This window comes from Polypterus senegalus, chromosome 13, assembly GCF_016835505.1.
Source record: "Polypterus senegalus isolate Bchr_013 chromosome 13, ASM1683550v1, whole genome shotgun sequence".
Lineage (NCBI taxonomy): Eukaryota > Metazoa > Chordata > Cladistia > Polypteriformes > Polypteridae > Polypterus > Polypterus senegalus.
Genome location: NC_053166.1, coordinates 75,643,903 through 75,671,621, shown reverse-complemented (window position 1 = coordinate 75,671,621; position 27,719 = coordinate 75,643,903). Strand labels below are relative to the sequence as shown.

Here is a 27,719-nt window from a genome sequence, read left to right as displayed (position 1 = left end):
CGCACGTCTCTTCCGCACTCTCCGATTCCAACATGTCGCCGTCCTCGTCAATGCTGATGATGTCGAAGCTGCTGAGGCCAGTTTTCTTGCAGAGCCGGTCCGCGAACTTAGCACAAGTAAGAATTTACAGTTGTTTTTAGTCGAAACAAATCTCCATGTTAAATTCGTTTCAAGAATCGCCTTTGATTATATCATTAATTTGCAGAGAAAGTCACATTGCACACCTTGGCAAGATGCTCTTGTGTGTTGTTTGGAGGCGATCCGCTGGTGGGCGGGGCCGCAGTTAGGCCGTGATTGGTCATAGCGCTTGTCAAGCACATTGTTGAGTCTGTAATGCAGTGGAGGAGCGCAACGTTAAAATCCTTGTGCAATGCTTCCAATCCTGGCACCTTTGAGGGTTTGACATTCAATCCGTTTACACTTGATAAGTGGACAGAGTAAACCGAATGCCGCATAATAATGATTCTGGCTTGGGTGAGGCTGAACAGCATATTAGAATTTCTTAGTAACTTGACCCGATTCCTGTCAGTTTGTAGTTTGCTCTTTCACTGGAGTGTCAGATGTACTCATTTCAAGTCAAGTTTGTTGTTATTTGTACATATTACAGAGAAATTTGTGCCTCGGAACAGGCAAATTACAATACAGTAATACAAAAATAAGGTACTCGTGTGTTATCAACCCTGCCACTCAACCCAGATGCATTTGTAATGAACTAAGCTTATCGGCGATGACCCTTTCGGTGTTATACCGAACTTCGCGACAGAAGTAATGTTTAAAAAATATAATTTTACGTATTTTTTTTTTGTTTTGTAAATAAACGAATGTAAAAAAAAAACTATGACGTTTTTCTCTTCCCTGTGGTGGAGTTATAACACCAACATTAAAAAGTGTACTTAGCATGCAACATATATATGCACACTCAGTGAGCAGACCATTAGGGATACTTGCACACCTGCTTATCTATGCAATGACCTTATCAGCCATTCATGTGGCCGCAGCAAAGTGCACAACATTCATGCAGATAGAGATCAGGAGCTTCCGACAATGTTTACACAAAATACCAGAATGGGGAACACATGTGATCTCTGTGATTTCGACCGTGGCATGACTGTTAGTGCCAGAGGGGGAAATCTGAGTGTTTCTATAATTGCTGATTTTCAGGCACAACACTCTCAGAAGAGTTTACTCAGAATGGTGTGGGAACAAAAAAAAAAAACATCGAATGAGTGGCAGAGGTGAGAGGAGAATGGCCAGACTGGTTTGAGCTGACAGAAAGCATACAGTATCTCAGATAACCACTCTGTACAACTGTGCCAAATAGAAAAGCATCTCACAAAGCCACCCACAGCATGAACTGAGATACTCAACCTGCCTTATTTCAGTACTCAGGCCGGTGGTAATGGTGTAGGGAATGTTTTCTTGGTACACTTTGGGCCAATCAATGCCAACCAATTATCACTAGAAATTCATGGTATATTTGAATATTGTTGTTAACCATGTGCATCCCTTAATGGCCACAATTGCCTCATCTTCTAATGGCTACTTCCAGCAAGATTATGCTCCATGTCACAAAGCAATAGTTGTCTCAAACTGGTTTCATTAATATGACAATGAGCTTGGTTTTCTTCAATAAATTTCCATTGAATGGATCTGAATCTAACAGAACGCCTTTGGGATGTCGAACAGGAGATTTGCAGCATGAATGCGCAAATGACAAATCTGTAGAAACTGCATGACGCAGTCATGTCAATATGTAAGAAAAGGTCAAAGAAATGTTTACAGCAACTTGTGGAATTAACGCCTTTTGAGAGCAAAGTAAGGCCCTTCCCAGTATTACTAGAGTGTTCCTAATAATTTGATCAGTTAGTGTATTTGCAAGTATTATATATTTATCGATACTGTTTGTTATGTCACAGTATTTGAATCCTCATGATTGACTATTAACTTTTTGATTTGTGGCAAGAAAGTGCCTCTGGATTTGCCAGTGTGAGTGCCAGTGGTCCTGTATCGACAATTGTGCATTTTAGGGAGCAAGGTGATGCTCAGTAAAGTAACTGCAGAATCTGAATCTCTAGTTCCATTCACCATTAATGACTGAGAGTAAAACATTGCACTAAATTAGAACTTAAAGCTGCCTTCTCTTTTAGAGATGTTTAGTTTCAGATCTTCTCAACTGTGACTGCTAGTGTTGTAAATCAATCATTCACAGTCAGCTCTGATATTCCTCAGTTGTACCCGACAAGTCATTTTATTTAACTAATGTTTTTATAAGTGCAGTATATCAGTAATGAGTTTTGAACTTGTGATCATTTCTCTTCTTGTAAAAAAAAAAAAAAACAGATGTAAAAGTAGAAATGGGAATATATAGCAACATAATCGGCAGCCTGCAAGTATTGCTTCCCTGTGTATACTGAGCCTTGCATGGCAATCCAGGTTTTGTAACATGCTTGTTCCCATCACAATCCCTACATCCAGAACACATTAGGGTGGTCCAAAAAAAGTCAGTGACTCAAGTTCTCCACTATCTAGACTATGATCTTGTCTATCATAATGAAAAAATCTTGGGAGACGAGACTTTTTATCCTGCGATGAGACGTGATGTTTAGAAGAGAGACACTTTCACGTCCCGCGAGACGAGACTTTGTACGAAGAGATTTAACCATGCCTGGGGCTGGAAATAAAAGACAAAGAGTAGATGACAAAGTAGAACGTCGTAAAGAATTAAAAAATGCTGGCGCGATACACATGCAGAGCAGGTTAGAGAAAATGGAAATATGAAAATTTGAAAATCTCAAAAAATGATAGGAAAGATCATATTAGCACAAACAAATGGAAATTATTACTCGGTGAAATAACGGAACAGCGAGAAGAGATTGAATATATTGTTCGAATTTAAACTTTAAGTTGGAGACTTGTAGATCGTCTAATTCGTGTTGCCATTAGGGAAAAGTAGTGCTTCTTCCCAGTGAAGAGGCGTATCCGTGAGAATTAAAAGATTGGTTGTTTGGTGAAATTGAAATCCTACGAGAGAAAATTTCAAGCCCTGCGAAACAAGACTTTATGCAAAGAGATTTGTGTGAATGCTATTGTCAGACACAGTTCATGTAGAGAGAAAGAAATGATATTCACTCACGGGAAGTTATACGTTGTGTTGTCACGATGTAATTCCAAACACGGAATCAAAATTCAATGCGATATTGATGAAAAGGTAAAAGCGAAAATAGACATTCAATATATGGACTTAGGTGATATGACAGAAGTATGTGGATATTGTTTGGCTTTAATAAGTCAGAGACTTGTAGATCATCTAATTCGTGTTGCCGTCAGGGAAAAGCAGTGTGCACTCTCACTGAAGAGGCTGTCCAACTTCTACTGTTCAGATTTGTTTGACATCTTAGATGTTGAGAAATGTCTGTTAACGAGGGCCACTGCAGGCTTTGCACCTGTCAAGTGTTTGGTTAGAAAGACAGCGGTGGCTTGACAATACTGCGTAGGCATTACTGGCAAAAGCCTTGTTTGGGTCAGTCTTAAAAAGTGATAAAAATGTGATGTCATTGAAAGGAACTTGGTGCTTCATTCCACTGTCTGACATTAAAAAGACTGGAAACCCAAACAAAATCTGTGATAAACTTTGATTCATGTGCAGTCGTCCTGATCTGAGCCTTAAAAAAGAAATATTTTCAATGCATAAATCCCTTTTTCCATGGACCTGTGGTGATGTGTTGGACCTGGAGCTCAAATGACTCCCTGTCTTTGTGTACACCAGAAAAGAAGAGAGGCAAACACAGAAAATCTGGATAATCGTCCCTTAGCTGGTAAGTAGTCAAGTATTTCATACTGCAGTTACTGCGTCCTCAAAGAGGACATCAGTAGCTACAGCATATGCATCTTGATTTATTGGCAGCCATTCCTTCTGAAATTACTTGAACAGCGCAGTTGACAGGCCAAATAAACATGAGAAGATGTTTGACAGCACTTCTTCCATGATATGATGATGACATGCAGTCCGGACCATTTCAGTTCCTACAGCTTATTCATTTCTAATGCATGCTCCTTTATGAAAATCCTGTGTTGCTGGCTGTTGCATGTGTAATGATTTACCAGTTGTGAAGTTTTTATAGGCAATGGTCATTATCAGATGCTTCTAATAATTTCTGTGTAGGTTGTGTATAAATAAACCAGAAATAAAACAGAAACTCCTAGAATGTTCCCAAAACTACTGCTTAATACTACAATACTCTGAAAACTTCCCCTTACTACTAGAATGTTCTGGGAACTCCACCTTATTGCTAGAATTTTCTCTGTTCTGTTTTTTTTTTTGTTTGTTTGTTTACTAATCACTTAGCCAGGTAAGAATCCTGTGAAGGAGTATGAATGTAGTAACAATACCAATAAAATGTTCAGAATGGAGCAACCTCTAAATGTAACACAATCAGGTAAGCAAGCTATCCCTACTGGACAAAAATAAACCTTGTGGAGAAATGATTGTACAGACATCAGCTCTTTCCATTGGTTTGTGGACCACCCTAAAGCATATAGCAACGGCAAAGATGTAGCAAAGTGGCTCATGAGTACGTTTGTCCGTTTTGTAAGCACATTAAGAGAAAAAAGTTGCTGTCAACCCGCTGGAGTTTTTGAAAGCCTATCATCGCACCGAGCGTTGCGCTGTTTCATGGGGGAAACTGTTTCTGTTTTATAGGTGCTTGGTGTTCCTTTTTCCAGTCAGCATGGAAGAACAGTTTTCACTGTAAGTATAAATACTTTTTTTTTTCTTGCTGAAATATTCCTGAGGAACAGTTTCAATATTGTGTGAACAAAGGTGGTTTAAATTACAGCAATTGAGTTGAACTGACTACAACACAGGGGTGTCTTCAGTGAAAAGCAGAGCCATCCACGTTCAGTCATGTGCTTATGTCCATTGTGGATTACAATACTTGTGAACATGAACATTGCACAGCACAGATGAACACACACACAGATCTAAAATACAGTTTTAGGAATCAATACAAAATGACCCCAACAATCTTGTGGTGGTTCGCTTCAAAATTTCCAATGTGGCTCATAAAGTGTGCAAAAGGGTACAGGAAAAATCAATTGTAATGGCCAATTTTGCACATTTTATGTGCATCATTTTTAATCTTAGTTCATTTTTCTTTCACTCTGGTTTCTTTACTGTACTACTCTGGCGTCAGTCTAGGGCCGTGCCATAAACCAGTACACACACACTGGTTTGCCTGAATGTGCGTGTACTGTATTGGGTTTGTGTAATGTATGTGTCATTCAAATTAACCGCAAATTGCAGTAACTTAATTGAAATCATCATTAGACCTGGGAACCCTCAAGCTGGATATGTGGAAGACCACCTGAGATCTAGAAGTTTTGTTAGTGTCTTATATTCAGAGAAATAATGCTTTAGTAGCTTAATCCAACAACAAACTGTTTCAGAATTATGTATTTCCTTTACAACAGAGATGTGATCACGTGTGCTGAGGAGAGAAATCTACCAAAATGCAAGCTGGTGTAACACATTGTAAAGTAATAATTTTGCAGTAACAGCCTTGAATTATTTAGTAGCAGTTTAGTATTGTGTTCATATTCCCAAAGGAAACCATTGTGGCATTTGCAGTGGGTCTTTGTACATAATGATAAAACTGTGCATCGTCTTTTTCCTCTGTTACTTACATGCTGATGTATTACTTTAAATTTCAGGTGTGTGTACATTAATTTTGTGTCTATATATTGTAGTTGCATTTCTTTAAGTGTTAGGAAGCTTGGGCCTTTTCTTACTTGTGGATGCAGAAGATGGTCATGAGTGTATGTTCTTAAGATATGCATATTTGTATCAAGTGCGCACAGACTACGTGGAACAAGTCTCTGTCAGACTCTTCTAGGTTTGCCAAACACAATGACTATTGGATAGTTAGTTAAAAAGATCTATTTATTTACTTGAGTTGATCACTTTTGTGAAACTGTGTAATTTAAATGTGAAGAAAGTGTGCATGCTACTCATGATGACACTTGCAGTTTGCTACTGCAGGGGTGATGGAATGAAATGTTCTTTTGTGCCAAACGTTGAGTTCTTTGATATGAACAGAGTCATATTTGAATGCTGAAGAATGTTGCTACAGGCTATAGACTAGGAGTGTGACACTAATTTAGGTAAATACAGCAGCCATTCCCTTCATCAGATCTTGATCATGTCAGGCATCCATGAACAGAAAAGGAATAGGTTAATCGGAGATCTGCCACCACCTGATTTGAAACAACTCTGGGCCACCCTGATATTGATAACAACGATCTGCACAATGGGAGTTATGTTGAGTTTTGTCTTGATGACTTAAGGCACTTCTGAGGGTGAATGTAGGGACCAACTCATTCTTGAGTAGATGTATCTAAATAAAAGGATGCTTAGTGTGTAACAATTTAATTTACTATATTTAACACTTTTTACTTTGATCTTCTTCTTCTTTCGGCTGCTTCCGTTAGGGGTTGCCACAGCGGAGCATCCAAAATTGTTGTCCGCATATTGATCTGGCAAAAGTTTACATTTTAAATTTTTCCTGACATAACCCTGCCCATTTATTCGGGGTTGGGACCAGCATGAAGAAACACACTGGTTTGTGCATCCCTTGTGGCTGGGTTAACACTTTTTACTTTGATAACTAGGGTATTTTTTTCCTTCGTAAGGAGATTTGTGTATTCTTTAGGGGGCATGTTTCTGAGAAATGGATCTTATGCTTGTAATCATAGCTAAAAAAAACTCCCATCCCCTAAAATATGCACAGTCAAGTACATGAGAAAAAAATAAACTCCACTTGACCATTTAGGGATATTTGCTGTAACTCTGCATGTAACTAGATATGTGGGGCATCAGTTTTATAATGGACGATGTCATAGCAGTCATCCTTGGTAAGATTACACCACTTTGTAAAAGTAAACAGTAGACATGTGAGAGACTTTAGCTTTTAAGTAGTACAATTTCAGTTCAGATTCTGGTGTTGACTTAGTATTATCAATTTAAAGTTTAGTGTTGCTCATTTGTTACTGATCTCTGTGACTTCCGAACTTTATGATAGACTATTAAAAAGGACAGTTGTGACCCACTTGCTATAATCAGTACTTACAGATTTCATGTCAGCTATGAGTATGAAATATTTATCATTATTATTATTTTATTATATTTTTTTTACGAGACTGCTTAGAGCTCTTGTACTCGTATAGTTTGAAGATAAGTAAGGGCTGACATTGAGGACACAGTCACACTTGAATTGAATGTGCGGCAGGGTTGGCCCCTTAACATTCTTAAATTGAGATGGCATGCTCAGATTGACTTTGTCTTCTATATTCAGAGGGTGCAGAACTGAACTGTGTGAGAGACCATATCCTGTACTAGACAAAAGTCAATTGGACCTGTTTAATTAAGTCAAACAGTCCTTCTCTGCTCCCTGTCCCTCTTTGTCACAAAGGACTCTGTCAGATTTGCATTTCAAAATGTATGGAATGCATTAAACATCTGTCAAAAAGGTAGAACATACACACTGTGGTTACATAACCATTGTGGCCAAAGTCCCCCTGGATGTCATCTGGAGCTAGTTGTTAACACTCCAAATGCTTTGAGCAATGTAGTTTTTCATTGCAGCGAGAAATCATCATTGACAACTGCAGTGGCATTATTATACTTCACTATGTGGCACTTTTTTGAAAAAAATTGTGGAGCCAACTTCTTTTGTGACTCCTACAGTCGTTGCCATGCTTGTAAAATAAGCTTCAGTTCAGATTCCTACACTTGGTGAGCTGACTCGTATTATATGATCTAATACACACTTATCGTCTTCTCATTTCTATTATGAAAACAGATTTCATATATTGACCATTCAGCAATGCATATGAGAAACTAGAGTTAACAGAGGGCCTGCAATCATTGTATCGCCAATGGATTTTGAAATGTTCCGAGAAAGTACAGAGTCCTAGTTGTGCACAGAAATTGACTAATGCTTGCATGGTTTTTAATTCAGTTTCGCATAAGCTGGCAATGTTTTCAAAGACTGAAGCGCATGTATGCGTCCGCTGGATCTAAATACCAAGGAATGAACTACATTGAACATGTTACAATGAGAAACCTTTGGTGCAGACCTGGTTTCCATCTTGTTAGATGACATGGTTGTTCACTACTATACTCAACCAAAGACGGTTCTTCTGTATATAATGTTAAGTATTTACTACCATTTCAAAACGTGGAACAATTGCTGACCTTGTGTTGTAGAGTCCCGGTTAGCTGAAAGGTTGTTGTCTAAAGACACCAGGTATGTATCGCCTCACTCAGGCAAGCTGTGGCTATGTCAGCTGTATGTGTATATAAAAATTCTAATATTTCCTGGTATGTGATTAGTCTTTACCTGTTCACATTAATTACTGGTGCTAATACAATCATTAAATAGTAGTTACACAAGCTTTCTGTCAATCGGGACATTCCTCTTAACTTTTGCTTGATTGCATTTTGTCCCTCAAATAAGATATTTTTAGATGTGCATGCTGCTTGTAGACAAGGTTTGCTGTGTTAGATGCATGGTGTGTAAGAAATTAACCTTAATCTCATTTTTCTCCCTCATGTTCACTCCCTTAATTCCCTGCTCATGTGGCATCCAGTCTCAAATTATTGTAAGTATGGCACTTTCACTTCAGTAATGTTTCCTTTTTGTGCTGGGGACCACAGTGCAGGTGTTAACCAGGCTAAGGTGCTTACTTATAGTAACGCTGGCAGACAACATGACTGAAAAGAGAAGGACATCACTACTGCTGTCTGGTCATCTTGTTACATCTGACCCATTTGACTGTCAGTTCTGGAGTCAAAATGAAGCAATTTGGATGATTTAAGCTTCACAATACTATTTGGTATTTACTTTTTTTTATTGTTTGCCATAAAATAGACATAAAAACTGAAAAATATGAATCAATTTCAAGTTTTAACAGTATGACCAGATATATACAGATGCAGTCTCTGACAATTTGGCAAATACAGCAAGTTTTAAATATATCAATGGTGTTATCAAGAATTCTGCAGAACTTAAGTGAAATAAACCTTTATCTGCCCTTCTATTCATTTTTTTATCCCTGAATATCTTCTAGTATGTAAATTATTCATAATAGGAATATTTGACTTTGTTGTACTTTTATTTTTTATGTCCATTTTAGAACTTAATCAATTTTACATCACAGCTTTTTCATTAAATATTTTTATATACTCATTACCCAACCACATGATTCTCAACTAGTGTCAGAATGAAAATGACTTCTGTTTTAAATACATAGACTATGTATGCTGTAATTATGCAAATTTCAAGGGCAGGTTTTTAACTTTAATAACTTAGAATGTTCTAGTTTCTGACTGATTTGTTTCAGTTCTCTTTGTAGTGAATTTAAACTAGAAATTGTGTAACAGTGTGATGTCTCCTTAAACTTCTTTACAGTTTTTAAAAATTTGACATTAATCTGCTCTTATTTTGCAGTTGTGTGATATGCTGGCAAAATAAAGCAGAATGTAGTTATTTGTATGTTAGATGCCAGCCTTCCCTGGCTTTATTTAAATGTATTTTTTTTTTGTTTTATGTGCTGATGAAAAAGCAACACATAATATGTAACTTATTTTAAAAGCTCACTCTTAAGGTCAGTGTTCACAGTCAGCATGTTAAATCTGGACAATCAGCAGCCTTGGGTACAAAAATTTTTCAATGTTAGCATTTTTATTGAAGTACAGTGCTTTTTGAAAATCAATTTGGAAAGGTGCTAATGTACAGCATTACTATTTTTAATGAAACTGATCATTTGATTCTTATTTTATTATTAAATGTTAGCATAATATACTGAAAAAAGTGATGGCTAACATTTTTGAATCAGTTTATCAGCCAACGACTGCCATCTTGCCAAGCTAAATGAACATTCAAGACAATAAACTGCATTTCATTTAAAGCAGAGATCTCTCAATTTACCCAATATAGCTGAATAGTGTATTAAATAACTCACAATCAAGTCAAATCAATCTATGATGTTATAATTAAACTTGAAATCAGTTGTGGCCAGCGTTCACACGAGTAAACAGAGGCAGTGGCATCAACCAGAAGATACGATTAGAAAGTTTCAGTAATGGCAGCTTTTAATTTCTGAATGTTAATCAGTATTCATTGACAACTACAAGCAGCAATTTGAAAATGCATTGCATTTAGAAGCAATAAATTAAAAATGTAAGGATAATATTGTATTGTGTACCTCATAATAAAATAACATAGCTTTTAGAGACTGAAAGAAGCAAGAGTTCATTATTGAATGTAAATTAAAATACAAAGTAGACAAAAATTTTAAAAAGTCCAATTGCTCACAAATCATAATGCAATATTCAACAAAGAAGCAGAAAATTGTTACTATATTAAAAGCATATGTTAGATTGTACAGTTTGGGAGGCCAAAGATTAAAGTCAAGAACCCATATGATCAGAATTTCCTCAGTTCTGCAGAATTCACACAAAAACTTTATACGAACACATTCTTAATCCCAATAAGTCCAGTTTAGGGTTGCAGAAAGGTGGTCGAGAGCTTAACCTAGCAGTACTGGAATCGCCCGTTTAGGCACACATTTCAAACACATTCAGTTGGGTGTGTATTTCTTTCAGGATGTGGAAGGAAACTGCAGTACCTGGAGAAAACCCCATATATACACAAGGAGAACATGCAAAATCTACACAGACTTCCTAACTTCCAGTTTAGCTCCCAGCTAATGAATGAGGTCATACACCCTGTATCTAGTAGTTTTCATGTGAGAGTCACTTTTTTTTTGGAGTATCTTTCGTACAATTTCATGTCCCACTCTGAACACATTTTAAATAATAAAATGCTAAGCTTCTTGCCTTCCACATAATGTGCCAGCAAACACAAGTGATTTATTCAGCAACATGTACAGAGTACAGTGAAATTTCTTGTGTGTGCTCTTCAGCATGCAGAAATGGATATCCAGTGGATAGAAATTTGTCCACTTTAATGTTAACTTTTATGGAATTGTATTTGGTGGTGTGTGATTGGCATATCAGTTGGCAGCACCTTTTTTTCTTACAGACATGGCTCTTAATGGGCTAGTCCATAACCAGAAACAGTCACAAAGCATCACAAAAATTAAATCAAAATATATATGGGAAGAACACATCATCCACTGTGTTTGAGATTGCTTGTCTGTACAGTGGTCAAGTACGTTTTCCACAGGTACCCTAGTTTCCTGTCGTATTTGAAAGAAATTCTTGTTTGTTTGACTCCAGACTCTAAATTAACTATTATGAGCGACTATGCTCTGCGGTGTACTTACAATCCAGTTGAAGGTTTGGTTCAGCCTGGCACAGTCTCTCTGCAACCCTATAGTGGTAAGTGCCCTGCTGCCTCCTCGTGAACTCCCTAAGCATGACCAAAAAAGTAAATGTCTTCCATATTATGTAAAACACAGTGGGACAGTGATGGAGGCTATAAGAAATTGCCCAATTACAGTTCTGCATCTGTGGATGGCCTTTTGTTGGTGTCAGTTGGTCTGTCTGTTTAAAGGTGAGCACTTACAGGTGCATCTCAATATATTATAATATCATTGAAAAGTTAATTTATTTCTGTAATTCAATTCAAAAAGTGAAACTCATATACTGTATAATGAAGATTCATTACACACAGAGTGATATATTTCAAGCGTTTATTTCTCTTCATTTTGTTTATTATGGCCAAAAATTCAGTCATCTTCTTCTTCTTTCAGCTACTCCCGTTAGGGGTTGCCACAGCGAATCATTTTCCATATCTTTCTGTCCTCTGCATCTTGTTCTGCTACACCCATGCATGTCCTGTCTCACCACATCTTCTTCTTCGGCCAACAGTAACCCAATTTCTGCCAGCACCCTGTTGGCTAACAGTACTGGGGGGGTCGTTGTTAACCCAGGGCTCAACCAATCCAGTATGGAAATTTGTATTGTTGTCCGCATATTGATTTGGCAAAATTTTACACCGGATGCCCTTCCTGACGTAACCCTCCCCATTTATCCGGGCTTGGGACCAGCACGAAGGAACACACTGGTTTGTGCATCCCCTCCAGCTGTGTTTGAAAATTCAAAATTCAGTATCATAGAAAATTAGAATATTACATAAGACCATGTACATCCATGTACGTATTCAATACTTGGATGGGGCTCCTTTTACACGAATTACTGCATCAATGCGGCGTGGTATGGAGAGAATCATGGAGGTGTTATGGAAGCCCAGGATACTTTGATAGTGTGCATCTCGTCCACATTGTTGGGTCTTGTGTCTCTCATCTTCCTCTTGACAACACCCCGTGGATTCCCCATGGCGTTTAGGACAGGTTAGTTTTCTGGACAATCAAGCACAGTGATAACATGGTCATTAAACCAGGTATTGGTTCTTTTGGCAGTGTGGGTAGGTGCCAAGTCTTGCTGGAAAATGAAATTGGCATCTCCGTAAAGCTTGTCAGCAGAGGGAAGCATGAAGTGCTGTAAACTTTCCTGGTAGACTGCTGTGCTGACTGTGGACTTGATAAAACACAGTAGACCAACACCAGCAGATGACATGGCTCCCCAAATCATCACTGACTGTGGAAACTTCACACTGGATCTCAAGCAACTTGGATTCTGTGCCTCTTCACTCTTCTTCCAGACTCTGGGACCTTGATTTCCAAATGAAATGCAAAATTTACTTTCATCTGAAAAGAGGACTTTGACCCACTGAGCAACAGTTCAGTTTGTTTTCTCCTTAGCCCAGGAAAAATGCTTCTGACATTGTCTCTGGATCAGGAGTGGCTTGACACTTGGAATGAGACAGTTGTAGCCCATGTCCTCCCATTCTTGAATGGGCTGTGCTTCACAGTCCTCTCAAGGCTGTGGTTATCCCTGTTGATTGTGCACCTTTTTCTGCCACATTTTTTCGTTCTACTCAACTTTCCATGAATGTGAACAGTCATCTTCTTTAGCAATGACCTTTTGTGGCTTACCTTCCTTGTGAAGGGTGTCAGTGACTGTCTTCTGGACAACTGTCAAGTCAGTAGTCTTCCCCATGATTGTGTGGCCTACTGAACCAGACTGAGAGACCATTTAAAGGCTCAGGACACCTTTGCAGTTTTTTGGGTTAATTAGCTGAGTGGAGTGTGACCACCATAAGTCAGCAAGACTCTGAGGTACTGAATTTTGGGTTTTCATTACCTGTAGGCCATAATCAGCAAAATGAAAAGAAACAAATGCTTGAAAAATATCACTGTGTGTAATGAATCTATATAATATATGACTTTCGCTTTTTGAATTGAATTACTGAAATAAATTAACTTTTCGATGATATTCTAACTTATTAAGATACACCTGTATTTCCTCTCATTAATACGGTTGCATTTGCATTTTTTTTTCTTTTTGTGAAGCTGGTCTGCTTTTTCCAGTATCTGATTGTCTGTTAGCCTGTCTGTCATCCTATGGAGTTATGTAGCACTCTCATCATTTCCTCCTACTGCATTTGACTGAGCTGTTTGCATGGTTTGCATTTATTCTTCTGGTATACACCTTACTTCCTCGTGTTATATCAGCTCTGGCTGTTTTGAATGTGCTTTGTTGGTGTAAAGTGTTACCAATGCAGTCCGTGGTGAAGATGTTTAAAATAAATTTGTACAGAATAGAGTTCTTGACATACATTTTGTAAGATGCTGCAGAGAATTCATTTTATATTTGGCCAATCAAGAAGAGAAGTGCTGGAATTTGTATAAACTAAAGAGTCTGTTTTTATGAGCATCCTTCAGACAGTAACATATTATTTTCTTTTAAAATAGTTTATACTTGTCTGTTGTCGTATTTAATTATTTGAGAGATGTCCACCATTTGTTAAGTTAAAGAGAAATTCTTAAATTGGTTGAAACAAAGTCCTAAAGTAAAACTGCTTTTGAAAAAAGGAGATCGGTTAGATAAGAAAAGGCTTTACAGAAACTGTACAGTTAAAATTTCAAAGCAGGTTTCAGCCCAAAAGAAAATGCTACACATGTCATCAGTTCAGAATTAGAGGAAAGGTTCATGGTAAGTGTCTAGCATCACCCAAGGGAAGAATCTGCCTGACAGGTAACCCAATGGTAGAATTCCAGAAAGTGTCACGCTACTGTGAAGCTCTGTGGAAGTCACGCCTTGTAAAGTTAAACTGATAAACTGTCCAGGGTGGTGTTCTTACAGTGGAACGGGCTACTGTATGTTACTCTCAGAGGAAGTTTCCTGGAGATTGTCATGTTTGAATGAAGAATCACTTTGGAGCCCTTCCTCCTTCAAGCAGAAGTCTATAGTTTGCTTTGACACCCAATTTTGGATAATGTATGGATGATTTTGAAAAAAAAGATTGTTTTTTTGATGTCTGTCTCTCTTGCACTTCTTTGAGCTGTATGCGTTTGTAGGTAGGGGAGGAAAACATTAGCTGATGTGGTGGGAGAGCGCTACTCATCTTGTGTTTACGGAATTAACATGTGTCCTTGGAGTGAGAAAGACTTCGGCACTGTAACAGATTATAGCATGTGTTATCTGTCACCTTTAGTATTAACTCTGCTCTTAAAAAATGTTTGAAAATCTTCTCTGAAATAGCCTTGTCCTCCACCATAAATCTCCTCTCTTGTTTTGACTTCTGAGCATGCTGTAACAGTTGTGTCTGAAGTACCCAGGAGAGCAACACCAAAGCCACCTTCACAATAAGGGTCTTCTAGTACAGTTGCAACACGCAGGGAACCGGTATCTCTAGCAGACAGACACTTAGCGGAAGCCTTAACTCATTCTCTTACTCTGCTGTAGCCTCCACCTGCCAGGTATGGCGGCAGACACACAGTTACCATGATACCAGGAGACGGCATCGGACCTGAACTCCTGCTGAATGTCCGTGAGGTCTTCAGGTAAGTGGCCCCATTGGCACTTGTGATGATGCATTTTAACATTTGCCTTAAGTTGTGTTTTTTTTTCTTTTTGTGCATGCAGATTCTCTTGTGTGCCTGTTGATTTTGAAGTGGTCAATGTGAACTCATCCTTGACAGAAGAAGATGATATTAATAATGCAATAACTGCCATTCGCCGCAATGGAGTTGCTTTGAAGGGTAACAGTGCTTCCAGTATAATTAAAATGGGAACATCCATGGTAGTCCCTCTCTATACTATGAAAATTCAGACTTAAATAAACAGTATACCACTTTTGTATGAAAATAATCACCTATTGGAACTTGACATGACCCAGATTTTGCACATTTTTTTGGCATACAACACCACTGGCATATGGCAACTTCTTTTTTGACCTTTTCTTAATGAAGACCAATTTCCTTCCATGTATTTGTAATCATCTTCTAGGTGGCTAGCCTGTCTCTGTAGCAAAGGGTTGAAAGTACTCACTTCATTAGCCCTAGCCGGTATTTCTGTGTTAAGCTACCACAGGCCCAAGTTTTTAAAACTACTAGCAGTAGCGGATGAGAACAGGCTGGAACAAAACAGCCCTTGCTTATATTGGTAAATGACCTGATTTCATGGTACTACAGGTTGTATCAGTGAGACATATAAAATGCAGTTTTGAGAGGTGTGAAAGGCAGTGACATGGCAGAATTGCTTTCCTTTTTTACTCTTTATTTACTGCTTAGTTAAGGTTACTTTGAGTTTTAACTTGAACATATGGTTGCACAGTGGTTAGTGCTGCTGCCTTGCAGCTCCAGAGACCTGATGTTTGATTTCAGCGAGGCCACTCTGGACTTAAAACATTTTCCCTTTATCCATTTGGGTTTTTCTCTGGATACTCTAGAGCTAAGGTTCCTAACAGGGGTGGTACCGCCCACTGATGGACGCTGAAGAAATCTAAGGGGGCTTTTCTGGTGCAAGACATATTAAGGGAGTATTGAGGACCAGCCGCCGCCCCCTTGGGCAATACTCGCAAGAATACGCTGAAAAGTTTGATTAATACTAAAAACAATCAAACACATGTTTCAACCAATTATTCTAAATGTCCATTAAGAAAAACCAATCCGTATTAAATAGTAGGTATCGGTACATTATATTTACAAGTTTGCACAAGTCATGCATTCTCAGATCATGCAAGTCCTTACGAGATTAATGCACGTGCAGAGGACCGAATCTATGCAGGTTTATTGAACATTACTATAAATACGTGAGCAGTTTTTTTTATCAATACCAGATTGTTTCGGAATTCCTTCAGAGCAAGTGTAAACCTAAAATTACAGTGTGGTACCAACAGATCACATTCAAAGGAAATTTTACGTGGACCTACTTATTAAACACTAGGGGGCTTCACCCCCTGCCTGCGCTACACACCAGCCACTTCTTGTCCCTGCCACTCGCGTATGTGGATTTCAGTTTTACCAAACAACAAATCTTTTAATTCTCATGGATACGCCTCTTCATTGGGAAGAAACACTACTTTTCCCTGATGGCAACACGAATTAGACGATCTACAAGTCTCCCATCATCTTATTTAGCCAAAAGAGGATTTAGCCTGGTCAATAATCTATTAACAAAGAAAAGAAACAGATTGTCAGTAGTGGATTGTGGCGATTTAAGATTGCTGATGACAAAAATGGCACCAATCATCGAAAAATTAATGTCATTATACTAAGCTCAGCCCTCTCACTAATAATATTATATCCATTTTTTTAATAATAAATATTTTTTAATCATACTTTGAGCAATACACCAATATTGTTAATACTATATCTTCTAATAAAATAATAAAAATAATCTGCTCCTGTTTTTCAATATATAGTATAGTTCACCCAAGGGGGGGGCGCTATCAAATTACTCTTTGAAAAAGCGGGCTCTGACCCAAAAAAGTTTGGGAACCTATGCTCTAGAGTTTCCCTTAACATCAAAATATATGCACTTATTGTAAGTTAATTGGGAACTCTAAATTGACAATATAAATGAACTGGCTTCATTTTCAGTATTGGTTCCCTTTTGCACCCAGTATTGTTGAACTAGGAATGCCAAAAGTTTTGAAAACAAAGTGTAATAAATTACTTTTTGTAGAAATGATTTTTTTTTCTGACATTATATATCAAGTGCCTTGTCCATAAAATTTCAAAACGGCAGTTATCTGTGATTGTAGCAAAGTATTTTAGACGTTGCAGCAGTTAAAATATCAAGTGCACTCCTTAAAACCCAGTATCTTGTTTTTTGCTACATGGTTTTGTCATATTTGGTGAAAACTCAGAGACTGCTAAATTGAGACTAAGGTATGAAAGCTGTATGTCCATCTGTGTTCAAGTATAGAATAGGATGGGTTTTTATTTTACCCACATAGATTGAGCGATTCAGTAATAGTACCTGATCGCCAGTATCTTCAAATAGCAGCAGTTCAGTGGTTAGGTCTGCTGCCTTCTAGTTGTGTTTGAATCCACATGGATTTCTTCTAAGTACTCTGCTTTTTCCATCCCACAATTGAAAAAGTGCAAGTGTAGTTAACTGATGACTCTAAATTTAAAACCGTATGTGTTGGTTTGTGTGCGTGTGAGTCCTGTATTGGACTGTTGGCCGATTTAAGACTGATTCCTCCTGCGTCTGTAAGATTGTTTATTGAGATGAGCATCATTTACTACCTTGCTTAATGTTAAATTAATTAAATTTCCTAATATGGAGTGTAATGTGTATTTGAACTCATTCTGAAACTAATAGGTGCTGTAAAGTGAGGTAGAACTCGGCTCATTGGTACCATCAAATGAAAATTGAACTTTTTTTGGGGGGGCAGTTTATGTGGGAAGGGGTGGATAGGATATCTATGTAAGGTAACAGCAGCATTCTTTTATTTAAGAGGATGCAGCCCTAGTGGGTAGTAACTGGATACCTCCCAAATGAAGAATCAGAGAAGCCTTTATGTTATACATGGCTACCTACTATCCAATATACTGGGTAGTCAGCCTCGGAGGTACGTGGCTCTTTAATTGGGAACTGGGGCTCAGAATTGCATATGGACAGTCTGTAATTGAGCTTGGACTTTGGAGAACAGGTTTTGTCTTTAGCCAGAATGATGAGGTATTTAAAAGAAGAATTGGAAGTGTAGGAAGGCACAGAGGTTCACTGGTTTTGATTCTGTGTATCTTTTGTATGTTGGTTTCTCCTTTTTTGGGTAACCCTCACTTACATTTACTTTTAAATAAATCTTAAATTGTGTATATTTTGGCATCCTCGGCATCAGTTTGGGTTCAGGGACAGCTCAGGGGGCACCCTTAGTGATCCCAGAGGCCTGTATAAAAGCAGCCAGATGCCAACAACTTCAAAAGAGAGACTGTATTTGTTGAACACCTCGGTGCTCATGAGAGTGCATCTTTTACTTCAACACAAGTTGCACAATGTGGAGCAAAACAAATATGGTCATTGTCACAAATTGAGTAAGTCATAGATTTGACTGGTCCAACACTTCAGCTCTTAGGTTGTATTGTCTACAGTAGCCTGTTTCCATTCACATCATGTATTTCTCCTGTTTCAGATTAGCAATAGGAAAGGAAACTGTGTGACAATCAGGACACTTTATGCTCTCGGGAAGATATGAACTTTTCTTGTCACAAGTTGAATGTGTTTTTTTTTTCTTTGTTTCTTTCCTTTGATCCTGTTACAGGTAACATTGAGACCAATCACACAATGCCACCCTCACACAAATCCAGGAACAACTTACTGCGGTAAGAGGTCCCATCTGCTGTTCCCCATTTGACCAGCTCACCTGTTACTTAATATGTGGTTTTTCCTAAATTATTCACCCGGTTCTTGGTCTTTTCCCTAATTGCTTCTCACACAGCTTTTTCCTCAATGTATTAGCACAAGTTGTAATTAATTCTTTACTATTCCAGTTTCTCATCTTTGTCCTATTATGTGTTAATTCCATATCTCACTGTGCATTTTACTTTTTAATAAAGATAATTGTTTAATTTAAAAAATGCTTTTGTTTTCCAGGACCAGTCTGGACCTTTATTCCAATGTGATCCACTGTCGCAGTATGCCAGGCCTGCAAACTAGACACAAGGATATTGACATTATTATAATCCGTGAGAATACAGAGGGGGAGTACAGCAGTCTGGAGCATGAGGTGAGGCCCCTGTTTTGTAATACTTAAACCAGGTGTCATGAGTGGCACAACAGGAGATGCTTTTCCGATCATACCATTTATATTTGATCTGCCACTCTACAAACAATATCTACTACAACTCAGCATACGGTACGTCATTGACATAGTTCTAACCCCTCCTGTCCTTCTTTGCTTTAATACAGATAGGGGATTTCAAACTTTGAATTAGGCCTTGGTCGAGGTCTACATTTGATAATGCTGAGTTTTATTAATGTCATTAAGACCCTTTTTTATTCCCCCTCAGCTGACGTATTTATTAAGTTGGACATCACTCAACCATTTCAAATTTCTGCTTGAGATAACTTAGAAAAAAAACAGATATCAACCGATATGTATTTCAGTACAGGAGATAGGCTTCCTCCTTGGGCTCCATTGCAGCCACGTTAGCACTGCTCTCTCACTGTGACTTTATTTCTTCTAATTTCTGGAAATCCTCTTTGTATAATTTGTACCTTTTTGAATGCAGGCACTTTCTCTTTCATCTAATTTATTTATCCATTTCTTACATTTGCTTGATTCAATAAAATTTGTTAATAAAACAAGACTAGATTAGGCTCTGTTACAAACAGGTGTGAACGGGCAAACGTCCTTATGGCTTCTCCAATCCAGGAATAAAGCCAAGAAAACTACATCAGAAAAGGGTGTGATTATTATACCTAAATAAGGCATACACTGAGTGTGACAACACGCTGACAGTCTGATTCTACAGTTGGATTAAGCAAGTTGAGACAATTGATGGATGGCTGGACATACTAAACAAAAAGTATAAGAGAAAATCTGCTGCTCCACTTGGCCTTTCTACACTGTGTTTGTTTACCTCTGTTGTACTACACAAAGTAGTCACCTTTGTAACCAAACTCTCATCAGGAATCAATAATCAGTTAAGCTTCTGGCTCAAGGTGTCTTTAAAAACTCTGTCAGGGTTACTGTCAGACTTATAACTTGTCTGCTTTCTCTTCTGGAATACAAGGACAGAATTCATTTTTGTGTATTTTGATGCCCTTGCTCTTCTGAATCCTGCATATCCCTTAAAAGCCAAGAATCCAAGGCAGAGCCAAACTGCTTTCTATTTCTCCTGGGAAGATGAGTCCCATGTGTCCTAATTGTAAATGAACTGATGAAACCTGTAGGTCAGGAGGATTTGCAGAAACCCTTTGCTTTAATCCTCTGTCATCCTAGGCACACATTGCTAGTTTCCTTTTAGGTTATCACACACGTGGCACCAAAGGAGGTTTCACTTTCAGGGTACCAGTCCTGTAGAGAAGAACTACTTGCAACTCTTGTGCTCCCACACTGGCATGCAGCGATGCTGTTTCAAGGCCAGTGAGTTACTCTCTTGTGAAAGTCTTTGTTGGGCTTTATTCTGTACTGCGTGGTCTTGGTGGTAACTTTTGTAAGCAGGCACCCTTTCACACAAAACTACAAGACACAACACTACAAGACATGAAATTTAGAGCTTAGAAGGCCACCCTGAATTAAAAAGAAAAATACATCAAGGATGGATGGAATACAACTTGCAGCAAGTTTAGAAAAGTTTGTACCACAATTATAGAAAATGTAGACGGGGAGACCATTAAGCCAATCTTTCTTGCTTAGGTATCAGATTGGTAGACTGTCCCACTATCTTATCCTGTCAGTGCCTATAAGAGTACTTAAATAATTCAACATCATAACTGAGCTGTTTATTTTGTGCCTCTTGCTGATTCAAAGTCAGAAGTAACAGCATAAAGATTTTAAACCTCATTTCTGAGTAAAAGTTGTATAATCAGATTTTTTTTGTTATCTAATTCTGCAGAGTGTGCCAGGCGTGGTGGAGAGTCTAAAAATTATCACCAAATCTAACTCTCTACGTATTGCTGAATATGCCTTCAAGTTAGCACGAGAGCAAGGCCGCAAAAAAGTCACTGCCGTGCACAAAGCCAATATTATGTGAGTTATTATCTCCTTCCAGGGGAACATTTATCATTGTTATTAGGATTATTTATTTATCTATTTAGAAATATTTGAACTTTTGCAATGCTGTAAATATTCCACCAAACGTTAATATATAAGGAGGACTGTGTGAATTATGCAAAAGGAAGATGACTGCAAGACTGCTGTATGAATATAAAATGTACAGTTGTCCCTTTTGTGTGACATGTTACTATAAGAAATCTACAGCTAGAAAGATTTGGACTGAAACCTGGTTGTTTATGTGTTTTAATGACTAATGAGGAAGTGGATTATTAGGAATTGGAATTTTTTTTTCTTTTCTGATTGTTGGTTCCTCGCTTTTATCATCTTGTAGGAAACTGGGTGATGGACTTTTCCTGCAGTGCTGTAAGGAAGTGGCAGCGGGATACCCAGATATAACCTTTGAAAACATGATTGTTGACAATACTACTATGCAGGTAGGATGACAGCACATTTGTACGTTTGAGAACATCTAGTATTTTTGTGTTTAAGATGTAAATGGGGAAGTTTATACTGATCAGAAAATTATGCTGACGAGGAAAATATTACTCTTAAACAATGATGATAGTTTGACCTTTTCACCAAATTCACTTTTTCTCAACTTCTGCTTTTATCAGCTGGTCTCCAGGCCCAATCAGTTTGATGTCATGGTGATGCCCAACCTGTACGGGAATGTGGTCAGCAATGTCTGTGCTGGTTTGGTGGGAGGACCAGGGCTTGTACCCGGAGCAAATTATGGACGTGATTATGCTGTCTTTGAAACGGTGCGTTCTCTCCTGCAATGTCCTTACGGTTTGGTATCTAACATGGGTAACTTACCAGTGTACAGTACCAGTGCCTGTACTCTGGTACTGGGAGTGCTGTGCAGAGTGGAGGCAGAACCTTTGTGTTTTTCCCAGTTAATTCTGGGGTTTGTCAGGGGTGTGTTCTTGCTCCTACTCCATTCAATGCTTGCATGGACTGGGTGTTGGCTGTGGGGTATCTTTTGGTGAAGAAAGATTCACTGATCTTGACTTTGCTGATGATGCTCTGATCTTTGCAGAGTCAGTAGAGGCTCTCATTGGGGCTCTGGAGTGACTGAACGAGAAGTCTGAGTGTCTGGGCTTGCAAGTGTCCTGGATAAAAACCAAGATCCAGGCCTTTAATGACCTCTTAGGCACAGCCATCAGCATGTGTCTGTCTGCATAGAGAATGTCAACCGGGTCAAGAGGTTTACTTACCTCAGCAATGACATGCATGTCTCTGGTAACTATTCCTATGAGGTCAGTAGACAGATTGGGAGAGCATGGGGGGGTCATGAGGTAACTGGAAAGGGGTGTGTGGCACTTCCGCTATCTGTGCAAAAGGACAAAGGTCCAAGTCTTTAGAGTCCTGGTACTTCCTGTCATGCTATATGGTTAAGAGACAGGGACGCTATTTCTGAGATGAAGACTGGACTCCTTTGGTACTGTGTCTCTTTGGAGAATCCTTGGGTACCACTGGTTTGACTTTGTGTCGAATTTGTGGTTGCTCATGAAGTTCCAAGTGAGGCACATTACCTTGTGAGGGAGCGTCAGTTATGGCACCACAGCCATGTGTTGTGATTCCCCGAGGGTGATCTGGCTCGCAGGATCCTCATTGTTGAGAACACAAGTGGCTGGACCAAGTCAAGGGGACACCCACATAATACCTGTCAGCAGCAAATAGATGTTAATTTCTGGAGGATGGGACTGGACCGTGTGTCTGCTCCTGAGCAGTTTCATTGTGTGGTGGGTGCGGCAACACGCTATACCAGTGCATGCTCCCCAACTTGACCTGATAAGTAGCTTAAAATTTTGAACCTTTTATATTGTAAGTAGAACCTTAATTTTGTTTGTGTAGGCTACAAGGAATACTGGGAAAAGCATTGCAGGCAAGAACATTGCAAACCCCACTGCCATGTTACTGGCTAGCTGCATGATGCTGGACCATCTTCGGTAAGTCACTTAGTTATATCTTATTAAAACTGTGGAAAATCACAAGCTTGGTCCATGTATTCATTAATATGAAGATGAGTCTATGCTTAATCTATCTTTTATTTTATCAGTGGCACATACATGGTCATATTAGAGTCTGTCTGTTTTGTACAAACCCAATGGCACTCCTCAGTTATGCATAGCTGTGTTGCCTGCAAATTCCAAGTTAATTTAAAAGTCCCCACTAATTGTATACAGTGTATTGTTTCTAATAATTTACCATACCTAGGTTGTACTCACGATATGGAGATAAGACAACTGTATGCGGTCTATCTTATATCCAAAGTATGGACCATAGGTTGTCCACTGTGCTTGTTAAATATCTTTCTGTGTGTCTACATAAGTTTGGCCAGTTCTGACAAGGAGGTTCAACTCTGTCATTTGGAAGAAAAGTATAATTATTCTTATTAATGCAAACCCATTCATTGTAAAAGTATGTGTAATTTGTTTTCTAAACACATTTAGAAGGAAAAGCAACCAACTCTCTGGAAACGTTGGGAGTGTTGGCTCTTTCATGTAATAAACATCACACCAGAGTTATGCATTCTTGCTACATTTCAAACTGTGGGTTTGTTGTAAACTACTTGCTGAGTTCCAAAATGAACCATTGATTAACAAATAGTTTGTAGCTCTTCATGAGCCATCTTAAACAGCATACAGCTCACTTAGATATACTTTAAATTGCATTTTTTTAATTCTGGTGAAAGGTGGGTGCTTGAATACATATTCTGAGTACAGCAGGCAGATTGTTGCATAAGGATTTGCTGAAAGTCAATAAAAAGACTGCTTAGGAGGCTTTGGTTCAAATAGGTAGGGTGGTATGTGTGTCCAGACCTTATCTGATCCTCTGTGTATGTTCATGTTGCAGATTTGAGTTGTGTGCTTTTTGTCATTTAGGCATACATACACATTTTTTTTTTGGTGTGGGAATGAGATCGATTCTTGCCTTGTTTTCAGTATTACAGGGTTAGATTCAGCCTCTCGTGTGACCCTTAATTGGATTTAGTGGGTTAGAAGATAGACGTGTATACTGTATTCTTTAATGTAGACTTATGGGAACACACTAAGGCCTAACATTACTTTTGCTTTTTTAATTCTTTTAGGTTGCATGACTATGCTACTTTGATTCGAAGTGCAATTTTTAGGACAATGAATGAAACCAGGGTATGTAGAAACTGTCTAATGTGCAGATTATAGGAGTGTGGTAAATTTGTCCCAATGCTATATGAATATTTCCTTCATAATTTGTTGCTTAAACTGCATAAAGTGATAGTATGATTTTTTTTGCTTAAAATGTTTCTATTTTTATGTTGGCAAATGTGAGGTTGTTTTAAATTCCCCAATGATCACTTTGTTGGTAAATAAAAGATTTGTAAACCATTTCTTGACATCAAGTTCTGATATGAATGAGTACTTGCTAATCTGCACAACACAGCTACAGAGCACATTAACACAGCATGCCTCAAAGTGGACACCATTTTTCTCAAAGCCCACTCAGTGTTGCTTCAGTTTATTAACTACATGATATGATTTGTTGCATTTGGGGGTTAGCAGATAAATTAGAAACAGCACAGGATGTTACATTTTGTTCTCTGATCTGCAGATGCACACCCCTGATGTTGGAGGTCTGGCTACCACATCTGAGGTGGTTCAGTCTATTGTAAGGTTGATTCAGGAAAATTCCTTGCACAGACAAACAGCTGTGTGATGAAGCCTTGGTGCATATGCTGCAGACAGGTATGTGCATTTTGTGTTCAATTGTCTCAAGCTGATATGTGCAGCTTTATCTCAGTGTGTTTACACCTAGCCATCAAAGCTTAGTTGAACTTATATTCTTATACATTGTCTTTCCCTTTCTTTTTTTCTCAGTTATTCATACCTTCTCCAAATCATCTTGGAGTCTTAGGTTCTGCCAAGGAATATGCTGATTTGCAGTCAAGAAAAGTCTGGATTACTAGTGCTGGTCCTGCTGACAGCTGCTTTAGCATAGTGTCTTCTCTATTATCTTTATTTATTGCAATGTTTCTGTAAAGCTTTATTTTGTAAAACTGTGTAATAAAGGGCATATTTAATTTGCATTGTTGAGGCGGTGAAATCACGTTTATTGTGAGCTTTGCAGCTAGATGCCCAGCACCAAGGACTTGTGTTGCTCAGCTGTAAGCTCTGCCTGCCCTGCTCTGGCTCAAAAAAGAGAGACAAATGTTATTCCCACAATATGACACCATATAAATCAAGGAACGCAGGTAATTAAATATATCATGACGTCACATAAACTGCTTGTTGTTGGTTACCTGTCTGTGTGTAGTGGTAACTATACATCCACTAATAATGCACCCTTGGCAAATATATTCCAGTTATTTACTTGTTACGAATTTGCAAAATATTCTGATTTTGCTGTCATTCTGGGGTATTAAGTGTTGACTGATGAAAGAAAAAATGAAAATAAACTATTTATGCATAAGGCTGCAACATGTGAAAAAGTGAAGGCGCTGTACTTAACCACAGGTTGTTTGGAAGGGTTACCCAAAAAAAAGAAAAAATGTTGTCAAACAACAATCTTTCGCACCTGCTGTACAGTTTGCCAAACCTCACTAGACTGTTCACCAGGACCAACTCTTGTGGTGAGATGAGATAAAAATAGAGCATTTGAGCAATGATACCAGAGCTTGGTTTGACGCAGACTTGCAGAAAAGCGCCTTGTCCCCTCTTGGACAATTGGTCGGGATTTGTGGTATCATGGACTCTGTCAAGTATCCGCAAAATATTAAATCAAAATCTGACTGCCTCTACCAGGAGCCAAAATTTTAGTCTCCTGACACAAAACCTGTTTGGAAGAGGTGAACTCTCCTGTTCAACTCTTCCAAAGTGTGGACCTCGAAATATGAAGGATCTACAGAGATTTCATATGACGAAACAGTAGCAGGACCCTTGCCAGGTGTTCTCCAACCTCATTAAGAATTAGAGGAGAAGACTCTGAGCTGTTATCTTGACAAAAGTGAGCTACACGAAGCATTAAGTGAAGGACTGCCAATAATGGTGACAAACATATTTTTGAAAAAAAAAAAAGTTGTATGACAATTTCTTTTTCCTTTTGATTACTTCAATTAAAGGCTAAATTGTATTCATATTTTGAATGAAAGATCAAGAGGATACATAGTAAAGATTCTTTGTCAAAGCCCATTTTCCTTTTTATTGAACAAGGGTGCCAATATTAATTCAGAGCACTGTATTGCAGTTTTGCCTTTATCTAAGCATACACATACTTAAGGTGTTTTAAAAGTAAAAATTGCAACAATCTGGTATTTCAAAATAAAACTGAGCAAGCATACTTGTCATTTCTTTAATATTTTGCTACTAAGTTGTCGCTAAACATATATTTGAATAAGAAAAACCTAAAGTGAAACTGCTAAAAATGTGGGGATGAGTTAAAATTATACTCTATGATTAGAAGTGACATTTCCAAAAACAAGATAAATCAATAAAAAATGTCTTCTATCACACAGTCTCACGTGATATACATTCAAGTATTTTTTTCAGGTAGTTTTATGATTAAGCTGCAGCTTACTCTTCATTTTTTTCCCATAAGAAATTTATTTTTGCCAGCAATCTGATGTGTTTACTTTTACTTATTTGCCTGACATCTTTATCCAAGGCAACTTACAACATTTATGGTACAGTTACATTTCCTTTGGTTTTACACTTGGAGCACAGGCAGGTTAAGTAACTTGCTCATGGTCATGCAGTGTCAGTGGTGGGATTTGAACCCACAGCCTCAAGGTTTGAAGCCCAAAGCTTTAACCACTACGCCACATTGCCTATCTGATATAGCATCGTCATGAAATGTAGAAGCTTTCTTTCAAAATGTGAAACTATATTCTGAAATGCATTAGTCATATTTATCTCGGCTAAAACATCCTGCCTGAAGGAAGAACTGAAAAGTCATTGTGTAAGATGACTGAAAAATTAATACTATCCTGACTAGTAGCATGTACAAGTTCAAGTTTACCTGCAGTTGGCATTCATTATTTGTGAATTTACATCTTTTTACCAAAAAGCCTGACATATTTCCTTACCATACCATTCTCTAACCTGCTTAGTCCAATTAAGGGTTGCAATTGCATGGGGCAGGTCACCAGACCCCTTACGTTGACAGAAATTTATTTGTCCCCAGTGGGAAATTTGGCTTTTTACAGAAGTTCTTTAAATAAATACATGCATTAAAATGTAGATAAGTAAATAAATAAACCTGCACTTTGCACTGAACACACACCAGAATGACTAAACAGAAAGAAAACTTCAGTCACAGTCGGTGATGATACAGATGTAATGCTGTTGGTATAAAGGAGCCCTAGCAGCGTTTCCTGACATACGTCTGCTGAATGATTCATTAGCTGAAAGTACTCAGTGCGTCAGAGAACCCAGCCACAGGGGATGCACAAACTAGTGTGTTTCTTTGTGCCAGTCCCCCAAAAATGGGGAGGGTTACACCAGAAAGGGCATCCGGTGTAAAATTTTGCCAAATCAATATTCGGACAATACAATTTTACCTACCGGATCGGTCGAGCCCCGGGTTAATGACCGCCACCAGTACTATTAACCAGCAGGGTGCTGGCGGAAATTGGGCTAC

The 27,719-nt window shown here is 38.3% G+C and overlaps 1 protein-coding gene across 3 annotated transcripts; it reads left to right on the top strand.

Annotated features, from left to right (window-relative positions):
- The first annotated feature begins 1 nt into the window (after window position 1).
- On the top strand, window positions 2-25,170 carry idh3g (isocitrate dehydrogenase (NAD(+)) 3 non-catalytic subunit gamma). Of its 3 annotated transcripts, XM_039775904.1 has the most exons (14): window positions 2-116; window positions 4,700-4,747; window positions 8,647-8,658; window positions 14,834-14,931; window positions 15,014-15,129; window positions 18,642-18,702; window positions 18,974-19,106; window positions 20,941-21,074; window positions 21,433-21,535; window positions 21,716-21,862; window positions 22,959-23,053; window positions 24,196-24,256; window positions 24,696-24,829; window positions 24,962-25,170. In XM_039775904.1, exons 1-13 carry the CDS (start codon window positions 33-35, stop codon window positions 24,798-24,800), a joined length of 1,197 nt encoding a protein of 398 aa, XP_039631838.1. In that variant the 5' UTR covers window positions 2-32; the 3' UTR covers window positions 24,801-24,829; window positions 24,962-25,170. The 3 variants fall into 3 exon arrangements, with proteins under 3 accessions (XP_039631838.1, XP_039631840.1, XP_039631841.1); XM_039775906.1 differs by lacking the exon at window positions 8,647-8,658; XM_039775907.1 differs by lacking the exons at window positions 2-116; window positions 4,700-4,747; window positions 8,647-8,658 and adding an exon at window positions 8,874-8,892.
- The last annotated feature ends 2,549 nt before the right edge of the window (window positions 25,171-27,719 follow it).